At 42.0% G+C, this 12236-nt stretch overlaps 1 protein-coding gene across 1 annotated transcript in view; it reads left to right on the top strand.

Annotated features, from left to right (window-relative positions):
- The window catches only part of CACNG4 (calcium voltage-gated channel auxiliary subunit gamma 4), a 110473-nt gene that overhangs the window by 77278 nt on the left and 20959 nt on the right, over window positions 1–12236 (top strand). The window contains exon 2 of the mRNA XM_048490040.1: window positions 6548–6631. Within this exon, the coding sequence (XP_048345997.1) occupies window positions 6548–6631 (84 nt within the window). The remainder of the gene's footprint in view (window positions 1–6547; window positions 6632–12236) is intronic.

The raw sequence follows: 12236 nt of genomic DNA, 5'->3' as shown, positions 1-12236 counted from the left end.
AACTTTTGCATATACACAGTGATGGGGCCAAAACAGTAGACAGCAATCAGGAAAGAGATGCTGGAGTTGTTGTGGATAATGTTGATTTGGTGCGCAACGGTAAGGAAAAGGACAGTTTCTAAACCAGGGATTACCTCTTATGTTCCAACGTTATAGTGTGGGGAGCAAAAGTAGCAACTGGCTCCTTGTATAAAGGGGGTGTGGGGTGGGAGTTGCATGCAAATACACAGACAAGGTATGCTGAAGTGATTGGGAATTGTACACTTTCGTTGAAAAGGTGATAAGGCATGTTGTAGCTAATATGAGGGACACTGTAATCTCGGTTGTGAGATAAACAGTTCAGTACAGCATCTGTGCACTTGGTGAGGAAAAAATGTAATCATTTGTAACATGCAGCAATTGTATTGTCAGCATTATGAGAAAGATTACTTTGCACTAGAGTGTTTAAATTTTGTCGAAGGCTTTCACGGCCAGATTCAACTGGTTGTTGTGGGTTTTTCGGGCTGTGTGGTCGTGGTCTGGTAGATCTTGCTCCTAATGTTTTGCCTGCATCTGTGGCTGGCGTCTTCAGTGGTGTTATCACAGAGATAAGTCTGTTATAGTGTATAACAGACTTCTCTCTGTGGTACACCTCTGAAGATGCCAGCCACAGATGCAGGTGAAACATTAGTAACAAGCTCTACCTGATCACAGCCACACAGCCTGGAAAACCCACAACAACCTGTTTAAATTTTGTTTTTCTTGGCTTGTGAAAAAGAACAGTGGATTTCAAACACCAACAAAGATAAACCACAAAGCCTCATATCAGATAGAAGTGACAAAAGAAGATGTCAAAAAGCTACAGTTATTCATAAAAGGTTCTTGGGCACTGATACTGTGTGTAAAGGAGAATTATTTCCCAGCCACTGCTTGTATAAGAGATCTGTTACCCCTCAGTGATGGAACCACTTGAACTGTGATGATTGGTTATGTTCATTGTACTATTCTGTTTCTGTGAGGCAGGCAACACAACAGTTAGTTCCACTGTAATTTAGGCAACAAACCTGGGATCAAAAACAGTAATACTTCCTATAAAGCTGTGAATATGCTCCTGGAAACAGTGTGATGTTTGAAGCAGCTCAGTAGGCGATATTTGTATCACTGTTCTGAAGGGGATGTGTTCACAGTATCGCAAATATTAATAATAGCACTTCTACCAAAGAAGAATTTTAACGGCAGGCAAACTTTAATTTTTTTAAGTACACTCATTAGAACTCAACAGTGCTTTCCGGAATGGCAGTAGTTGACAACTGCAGGATGAGATACTTCTGGGAGTCTGAGCCGGGTTGTGACTCTGATAATATTACACTGTAATATACCGATTGATCCCATGCTAGTCAGAATACACTGCTTTAATTGGTGCAACACTACCTAGAACACACTTGTCATTCACTGAAAGCACAGCTCAGACATTCAACTTTTTGTTTGTTTGATAACAACCTTAGTGGACAACAGTGAGATAAAGAAGGGACATCTTTCAACCTTGCAGCCCGATTCTATGCATGTTTTCTGAGAAATAAAAAGTATATTTCAAAGAACAGAGTCATTGTTTGGCTATAAAATGCAAGTGGTATACCATGTGACATTTATGTACAAATCTCAAACTCAGACAAGATAAACAAGCACAATAACCACTGACAACTGCAGCTACCTACGGCAACTGTCTATCTTTGCTATGCTTTGCTTTACTTCCTGCGGTGGGCGTGGAAACTCTGGTCTTGAATTCTCAGTTAGTTGAATCAAATTATATTGCATGAGTGTGGAGAAGAAATTCAAGCATTTATGTCTCTCTGAAAAATAAATTCCGTTTCTGCTCATAGATAGTCGCTGAATTGCCCAAATGAATGAACGTGCTAAAATTTAAATTTCTGCTTGGATAATAGCACAGATAGAAGCAGAGAAAACAACAAAGACAATACATTGTTCTCTAGAAGTTTCATTTGGCTCTGTGATTGTCAGATAGTGCCCAAATAAATTTCTGGTAAAAATGCTGCATTTTGTAAAGCTAACTCATTAAGATAGACAGGGAGCATGCGGACAGGCACCTGACTAAGAAGTGTCACAACTCATAGGATATCAGACTGCGTCTGACTGATCTGCCCTCTCCGTATTTTCTCACAAGGAAGTTTCATTCCATGCCTTATTTAGCAACCAGCAGCTTCCAAAGCTTTAAGACCAAATCAAAGCATCTTTTACAACCTGGTGTGACCCTTCTTTTCCATTTTTCTTCTGACAACCCTGTCCTTGGTCACAGCCCTTGCTAGAGGAAAAACATAATATAACCAATTTGTGCGTGGCACGTCCGATAGACAGCTTCTGTCAGCTGGTGCATGACTTAAGTTGTAATGACAGCATTAAACATCTTCTGTCAGAATCTCACCAGAACTGGCACGCAATCTAGACACTTAAATTAAAGACTACCTAAAAGAACAACAGGATAGAATAGTCTACCTTGGCATGAGGTCAGCAAGGAGGGGAGCAACCCCAGAGAAATCTGTTCTGTTATGAGCTGGAAGTGTGCAGTTGGAGCTACACAGTGGGAGATAACAAGGTGTAAAGGCTGAACTAGAACTGGAACCTGACTTTCTGCAGTGGACATTCAATAAAATCCTGTGCTAGAATACATATTATAAACAGGCTGTTTGTAACCCTCCACCAAAGAAATCTCCCTCCCTATTGTCACAACTCAATTCCATCTGCATTAATAAAAATATATTTGCATAACTTATTTTCAGAATGAACAGTAGAAGAATATTCCCCTTAACAATGCACCGGTAAAAGGAACTAGAGGGAGTAACAGGATGCTGAGGCAACTGGGAAATTGCATGCAGGGGATCCTAGGTTTAATCCTTGGCATCTCCCATTGAAGGAACCCAGGAATCAGGTGCTGGTAAAGACCTTATCCTGCCTGAGACCCTGAAGAACTACTAGCTGTCTGGTTAGACAATACTGAGCTAGATGAACCAATTATCCAAATCAGTAAATGGCAGCTGTAAGTGTTCAGTGTCCTCGAAGTTCACAGCACAATTGAACTGGAAAGCTGGCAGAAATTAACCATGTAGACTGGAAAATAATCCACGCAAAAGTGCAGAAATCAGTGCATAAAATAAGTGTAGAGTGAAGTCTGAGTTTTTCTCCTAATATTGTTTCATATTAAAAGGCAGCTTAGTTGTGTTGGCCAAGTTCAGAATGTCTGGTGCAAACTGGATCTGTTTGTTTCAATTCCTTTGCATACTTGCAGTTGTTCCATAGCGAATACAGAATATAGATTTTATTATTCCAAATGTGAAAATAATAGATTAAATATAGAAATAACTTGTCCTTCTATTGAGCCTATCATACAGATATTTAAATTCAACCCAGATGGTTGTGTTCAAAGGTGTTTCCAACAGAGAAAATACAGTACACTTGGTCAAAAGGCACCTTCTATTTAGTGAGGATTTAATCCCAAATAACTGGTTTGTTTAGTCAAGAAGGGGTAGAGTTGATTCTTTGAATCCACTAGAGCATTTCTGCAGAGACTATCTTGCCTCCCCTTTCTCTGCATTCCAAAATGCCCATGCCCAATGCTACCTCTAGGACTGCCCTGTCTCATGGAGGAATGAGGGGTGAAAAAGCCAAGCTCTGTACACACAAATGTTAGTATGTGCAAGTCCCTCAGTTCCAGGAATTGAAATGGATTTGTGAGGGAAAGGGTGAGTTGGGGAGCATCTCACAGCCCTTGTGCCCATAGATCACAGGATCTAACTTTGTATTTCTAAATATATGAATCTTAAAGTAGACAATTGCATCACTTGTGAGGAATCAGATTAATATCTCAGACATGGAATCCAAATTGGCTTCAATACATGCCAGTAAATCTTTGTTTATTATTATGGTCAGATTCCCAATTCAGTTTATAGAGAGTCTCACCCTGGAAAACTTTGTTGGTTAATTTAAGGAACAGGGCTTATTTCATCAGCTTCTTCATTAATAGTGACTTCTGATTTAATCAGCTGTCTGTCATACAGTATGAATATGAGGCTGGATCCACTGGCAGAATTATTTGGTTGGCAGTTTCAAATATACGAGTAGACTACTCATTTTAAACATTTTATTTGCAACCAAAATCTTTTTGGCCCAACTTTGGAAAACAGCAGTTATTTCTGCTACTGAAAGTAATAAAGATTGCTGATTGCTGAAAAATTGGGCCCAGTTTATTTATCCATAAAGGCCAGAGGTTCAGATACTTTTTCCACAGGGTTAAAAGTAAGGTGACATTTATGTCTTGGCATTTGAACTGCCCTTACCTTTTTCTCCCTTGAAGAGGCATCCCCTCAAAACCCACTGGGATTTCAATATCTTGTGAATGATTTGATTAGATCTAATTAACCAACTGGATTTTGTTCAGCATACTGGAATTCTTCTTTTGGCGTTGCTGTTTTTTGCCTTGCTGCTGTGATACTCTCCTTGCGTTTCACTGCTGCAGAAGCTAAGACAACTGTTTTGCCTAACAAGTTTTTCAAGAATTATTTAAAAGAAAAAAATTAAACCACTTAAAATTAATTATAATTGATAAAAGTAGCTAGGGAGAAACAATGTACAGAACTAGGATATTTTACATGATGCTTATGCAGGTGGTAGGTTCAGATTTATGTTAATTACGCTAATGCAAATAGTGACTGAATGGTCTTGTCACCACATCCCCCTATAGTACACTCTGGCCCTTTCCGCATGGGCCAAATACAGCGCCCAGGGAATGGCAAAAACACTTCGCAGCCACACCGCCCTCACTCCTCCCCAGCAGCGCGAAGCCGCCATTTTCCCACCTCGCTCCCCGAGCAAGGTTTTTGGAAAATGGCGGCTTCCAGCCATGCGAACGGCAATGGCTGGAATGCACCATCTCTCCCCCCCCTTGCCCGATCGACCTACCTTCTCTGCAACCGTCCGGCGCGTCACCGAGGCCTGGGGACACGCCCCCTGCCCTGCAACTCCGGAGCAGTCGCGCAGGGCAGGGGGGGGCACGTCCCCTGGCCTCGGTGACACGCTGGACAGTTGCAGAGAAGGTAGGTCGATCGGGCGACAGTGCTCTGCGGCGCTGTTTTCCCTTTCGATACTGGGACCGTTCGTGTGAATGGTCCCGGGGGGGTTGGGTCGGCGTCATGTACGCCGACCCAACCCCCAGTGTGGCCGTGTGGAAACGGCCTCTGTGTCTGTGAGGTAACAAAGAAGCAATTTGAACACTTAGAGAACCACTTTACCAAAAGACTGTTCGAAGCCAACAGGGAGATGCAGGATGGGGATCCTATCAGTCAGATCTTCTCATTTATGCTTAATTTTTATACATTTGGAGGCAGTTCATTGTGAATCATTTTGCACATACAGTAAGTGCTATTTACCGGGAATAGCAGTAATTTGCATATCATGTCTGAAATTCATGGAATGCCAACGCAACTAAAACCATTTGCCAATCACACAGAGTTCGTCAAGACCCATGGAGGAATCTGGAAATCCCCTGGATTAGGAGTTTATTGTAACTATTAGTGTAACCACAGCAATAAAATAAATCCAGAGATCCGAACTGACTGTACGCCTTTAAATTCCTTCTAATACAATATTTATTTTGATACATTTCATGCCACTGTCTTCATTCTGGAACTAGAAATACCAAACACTCATAAAATAAGTATCACACCTTGAATGAAATATATCTGCATTGTCATAGCTTGCAGTAAAGGGATGAACATGAGGAAATAGAGTTTCATTCTTTCAATTGCATCTTGAAAGATGCTTTCTTATCTGAATTGATTTATATATCAAAATACAACCCCTGCCCTGGGCTATTACTGGGAAAATGAAATGACTCACTGGGAATAGAAATGTTGACCATCCTTACTTTCGATTGTCTTTACTTCCCTGTGCAGCTGAATGCTATTCACTGTAACATCGCATCTTTTGATATGCAAGGTTTTGAGGTAGGTCACGTGAAAAAAAATACCCTTGAAATATATCAGAACTTTTCACCATTTCCACAAGGCCCCTGAAATTCTCCAGTTGTCCCTATACACGCCATTCCAACTCTGTTCTTCCTGTAATCTAAACACTGGATTTAGTGTTACATATAGCACAGAAAAATATTTAGAATGAACTTTCTGTGTGTGAGAGAGGTATATTCACAGGCCACAAAAAGAAAAACATTACAGATCTGTGCCTTTGATCCCACAAAGGAGACCACTAAGTGGTCCATTGCCGATGGAATCATATTGATTTTTTTTAATGGAACTTGTTCATTCCTGAGTTTCTTAGCAAGAATAACACTAATTCAGCATGTCTAATAGACACACGCAGTATCCTCAGTGAACAGAACACATTTTGTGCAGGCTTGGCCCACCTGGTTTGTTGGGGGGGGGGGGGTTGTCTGAGGATTGTAAACTAAGAAATGCTTGCTTCACGTTAGTCACCTGAAGATCATCAAGCAGGCTTCCTCTGAGCATGTTCTCATCTGTTTCCTTGTTTTATTTCTTTCCAGGAATATATAAAGGACACTGTTTTCGAATCAACCACTTCCCTGAAGACAATGACTACGATCATGATAGTTCTGAGTACCTCCTCCGTAAGTGAAATTGAATCAAGTATATTTAAATAGCTATCAGAAACAGAGACATCATTTGGGTTTTTTTAAAGGAGCTTAACTACAGATAAACAAGTATGACTTCTTTTGTTTCTTTTGTTATCAACTTGAAAGGTTTCCATTTACCCCATTTTCACTGCTGATATCAATTTGTTTCTTTTATACATTTTAATGCATGTCATTTGAACGTATAATGCGTTTACACAAATAGTACTGGAAAATCTTCACAATTTGCCAAATGATTCAAGCCAAAAAAGCAGAAATGACACGACAATAATGTTTCAAATGATTGATTTACAAGGGGAAGCAAATTCAAAATGGGGAGAGTTCGATAGAGCCAGAAAGCTTATCAAGTGTATTAGCATCCCTAAACGTAACTTAAATGTCACATAGGGTTACCAACATCCAAGTGGAGCCCGGGGTTCTCCTGAAATTTTAATTATTTTCAGACTACAGAAATCAGACCCCCCTGGAGGAAATGCCAGCTTTGGAGAGTGGGCCAAACTATACAAAATGTTTTTCATCTTGCAGGTTACACATGAGTCCCAAACTGTGACAAACTCCTCCCCAAGGTCATTTCAGTTCAGGAAAGAGGGGAGGGAGACAAAAAGCTGTCCTCCTCCCCCACATCATGATTCAGACCAGGATTGGGCCCCACAAACTTTTAAAATGACATTATATGTAGCTGCTATGTGGTTGCAGGGAAAGCAAGTCAGGCTCAGGGACAGTTGATAGTAAAAACTGAAAGTGGTTAGAACCACCCTAATTTTAGGCCAAAGGTGAGACAGCTGCAAGCATTTATTTATTTATTTAAAATATTTATACCTTGTCTCGTCAATAAAAATTCAGCCAACAAAACAGCATAGGTTGCAGGAGAGACATCACAGGTGTCCACTAAGGCCCCTTCCGCACAGGCCAATAAACGCAGGCTAATAACGGTATAAAAACCATTTTGGGGGGACACGGAGGCATAAGCCTGGCTGCAGGTGTCCTTGCCTGCCTGCCTGCCTGCCTGCCCGCGCAACTACACAGCGGAGGAAGGTGAGTTTTTTTAAAAAGCAAAGGTCCATGCAAAGGTGCAACGGCAACCCACATTGCTTCTGTGGGCTCCATTAGCTGCCTGCACGGAGGCATGTGAACATGCCGACCAGACAGCGGGTTGCTTTATGCCGACTGCAACCCGCTGTACTTTGCTGTGCAGAAGTTGCTTTATGCCAACTGCAACCCACTGTACTTTGCTGTGCAGAAGAGGCCTAAGTTAAAACCAATTCACAATTAAAATATTGTATTCAGAACTTGAATAGAGAATTATAAGTCAGTACAGTGTCTTAATACAGCTAAAGCATAAGAACATAAGAACATAAGAACTAGCCTGCTGGATCAGACCAGAGTCCATCTAGTCCAGCACTCTGATACTCGCAGTGGCCCACCAGGTGCCTTTGGGAGCTCACGTGCAGGAGGTGAAAGCAATGGTCTTCTGCTGCTGCTGCTGCTGAGCACCTGGTCTGCTAAGGCATTTGCAATCAGAGATCAAGGAGGATCAAGATTGGTAGCCATAGATCGACTTCTCCTCCATAAATCTGTCCAAGCCCTTTTTAAAGCAGATTACCCTCTATAAAATGTCCTCTGAAATAGAACAGTCTTGCATGCCTTCTGCGTGGGACAAGTGAAGACCCCCATCACCACACTTATTGTGATAGGCAATGTCCAAGGCGATGCCCCTACTGCATATAATGCCCATGATCGGACTGTTGCCAAACAATCCATCCTAGGTCCAGGTATTACCAGGAGGCTGTCTGAGGAGTGAAGTGCAGGGAGATTTACTGAGGGCTCACAGTCTGATAGGGATGAAGGTCCCAGGCTTATGAATGGCTTTGAAGGTGATTATCAGTTTTTTGAACTGGACCCTGAAGAAGTCCTGCCTAGGGTTCTAGTCATTATGAATGCTAGGTAACAGAACCATATGCCTTCCTTACATTCTTGAACTACCTGTTATTCTTAATAATGTAAGGAATGGGAAACAATTGTAATTTAAAGCAGAAAAAAAACTGCCTGGGGGAAAATTATATTACATTCCACACATTCCATTCAATAAGTACGGTAAGAATTGGAGAATGAAACTGCTTATTCACCAGTGAAAAGATTATTTTTAAGGCAAAAAAAATCGATCAGAAAACTGCAGTTTTCATAAGTCTTGAATGTTTTTTCCTTGTCTAACTGACATTGTCAAGATACAGTGTACATGTGCACATGTCTTTCATTTATCTTTCCCAGTAAATCTCCAACTTGAAGTCAAACCAATGACTAGTTAGCCGAAACTGGTTGAGAAATGCTTGGAAATGTCATGGACCCTGGAGAGGGTGGGGTTTGGGGAGGGGTGAGGCCTCACCAGGGTGTACTTACTGTAAGGTCCACCCTCCAAAGCAGCCATCTTCTCCAGTGGAAATGATCTCTGCAATCTGGAGGTCGGTTGGAATTCTGGGTGCTCTTCACCTGGAGGTTGGTGACCCTAACTTCATAATGTGATCAAATGGTCTTTAGTGTTGCAATAGAGTCAATAACATTGACTTTCAAACTTCATCATTGTTTAAGCACTTTTAAAAGGAAATGCAGGTTGTACATTTTCAAAGGAAGAACTGTTTGCATAACCTATGGCACGCTATATGTTAGTTCCTAAAGAGACTGTGGCTTCAGAGAGCTAGGTGATCTCTCATACAACTTGTTTTAGCCTTTCCAATGAGGAGCTGGAGAAAGCTTTTTTTTTCTTAGAATTTAAAGTAGTCTGATAAGAGACCTCAGTCTTGTGTTAATATAGCTGATAGTAAAGTTGGTGGCTTATGCCAGACACAAAAACAACAAATGCCAGGCCACTACAGACAAAGGTGGGATTTCTCCATATTTAAGGGGCTCCCGAGAGATTCAAAAAATGTCACATTATAAAATAACCAAAAGTGAAAGAAAATAAAAATAAAAAGGACCTTCTGATGTCTGAGCATGTTCCTGAAAATATAGAATAATGAGGCTGGTTGTTGGAGAGATGAAAGGGGGGAACAGAAATATGTAGGGAAATTAATATATTTAAGAGCCCAATCAAGAGGGGGGACTCACCACTGGAGCCTGTGCAGCCTTGCACCGGCACGGCTACCCACACTCCACTGGTGCAAGGGGCAAATGCACTGGCAGAAGGGGAAGATATGCCCAGAAGTAGCCACCATGTCTTAGCACCATCAGCACAGGATGCTGCGCCGGTGTGGCTGGGGGCAGTGGTGGGATCCAAAAATTTTAGTGACAGGTTCCCATGGTGGTGGGATTCAAACAGTGGCGTAGCACCAATGGGACTGGGCGGGGCACGACAGGGGCTTGGCCGGGCATTCCGGGGGCGGGGCATTAATAATTTCTTTGTTAATGTAAAAAACTCTTACTATAAAAAAAAGTTCCTAATTTCCAGCTGGTATCTTTCTGTCCATAATTTAAACTCATTATAGCAAGTCCTATCGTCTACTGCCAACAGAAACAACTACTTCTCCTCTAATTGACTGCCTGTCAAATACTTAATACTTTCAAATACTTAATTTTGTTTCTGGAAATCAAAAGAAGGATACTTTGCTTAAACAAGGAACTTTACCATATTTCTAAAACGTGTTTTTAAAACAGCCCAACAGGGAACAGCCACATAGGAAACAACAGGACTTTATGCCAACTGTGAAATCATGAGTGGTCACTACAGTTTGGTGGAAGATTCACCATCACCACTGTTTGTTAACTATATTCTGAAGGGCTAATACATTCAATACTCAAAATAATTTGCACTTTAGATTAAGACACAAATTCATTAAAACATGGATCCGATGGACCATTCCTACTGCATAGTCATATTCAAGAGCTAGATATCAAGGCTACTGCCAGGATATACAGGTCATGACTTTTTAAAAAATTGAGTAAGCATTAGTAGTTAGTACCTTTAACCTTTCACTTATACAAAATGCTTGGTAATCCTTTAGCCCCATAAATACCTAAAATCAGTCATTAACACTCCCTTTTTATTCCTGGGTGACCTTGGGCTAGTCACAGCTTTCAGCCCCACCCACCTCACAGGGTGTTTGTTGTGAGGGGGGAAGGGCAAGGAGATTGTAAGCCCCTTTGAGTCTCCTGCAGGAGAGAAAGAGGGGGGGGGGGTATAAATCCAAACTCTTCTTCTGTTTAAAATAAACCAGAACATCATCCATTGTGAACTAGAATTCGCAATCCCTACTGTATATTCTGCAAATATTTCACATTAATTAATCCAGGATTAGAGACACAGATTAGCATAACATTCTCACATACAAGAATACAGAGCTTTTAAGTGGCCAAGCATTATGGTAAATCACAATCTATATATATAAAAAGCTAACCATTCGTTTGTTGGTGACTCCCTAACGCCGAAACGGCTGGATGGATCGCCCCCAAATTTTCACATGACGTCCCTCCCTGTTGCAGGCAGGTAATCGGACCTTCAAATCGCCAAAAGTCCATACCTGAGCCAGGTAAAACATATTTTTCCTGGAGCACCAGGCCATGAAGCTGGCTCTGTTTAACTGTCACCCTTAGAATGTTCATGCAGCCTGTCTGTGGCCTGAGGGCTTGGTATGAGGGCTTAGAATGTTCGTGCAGATGGCCAGAGATGAGCAGTGAAAACAGTAAATAGGTAATACTGTTAGGTAATACGAGTGGAAGTGAAACACATCCAGACTTTGTCATGTGAGACATCAGGTGGGGTTCCCCCCCACACACACATGCAGGTAACTTTCACTCTCTGTGCCTCACCCACTACTATCACACAACACACATACTCACATCCAGCTCATCCTCACACACCTAACTCTGCCCTCCCTCACATCCAACCACCACTTACCCACTTCCTCACCCATATTCGCCACAGCTCTCTTTTCCTAAAAGCAAGCTGGAATTTGCCTTTTTATTCTAAGAAAATCCGTGGGGAACCAACACTACTGCCTCTGCTTCTTTTGCACATGGCCCTTTAAAAATCCAGGAAGCTGGCCTCAATCTGAGTGCCTCACCACCCTGCCTCTGCTGCCTGACTAGGATAACCTCCTTGCCCCAGTTCTGCCATACTCAAGCCAGGACTGTGAGTGTCAACCAGCCTCATGGACAGCGGGATTCGAACTCTGGACAGTTCCGTTGTGGAATGGTAAGGGTTACCTTATACTAAAAACCAAGACAGCACCATATAATAATGTGAATTGAAAAGGGAAAGAGGGATTCCATTTGACCACCCCAAAAGAAGAAGAAGGAGAAGGAGTAGGAGGAGAAGGAGAAGGAGAAGAAGAAGACGAAGGAGAAGGAGAAGACGAAGACGAAGACGAAGACGAAGACGAAGAAGAAGAAGAAGAAGAAGAAGAAGAAGAAGAAGAAGAAGAAGAAGAAGAAGAAGAGGAGGAGGAGGAGGAGGAGGAGGAGGAGGAGGAGGAGGAGGAGTTTGGATTTATATCCCCCCTTTCTCTCCTGTAGGAGACTCAAAGGGGCTTACAACCTCCTTGCCCTTCACCCCTCACAACAAACACCCTGAGAGGTGGGTGGGGCTGAG

Source organism: Sphaerodactylus townsendi, linkage group LG03, assembly GCF_021028975.2.
Source record: "Sphaerodactylus townsendi isolate TG3544 linkage group LG03, MPM_Stown_v2.3, whole genome shotgun sequence".
In the NCBI taxonomy this organism is placed as follows: domain Eukaryota; kingdom Metazoa; phylum Chordata; class Lepidosauria; order Squamata; family Sphaerodactylidae; genus Sphaerodactylus; species Sphaerodactylus townsendi.
The sequence above is the reverse complement of the archived record's forward strand: the minus strand, read 5'-3'. Positions and strand labels throughout refer to the sequence as shown.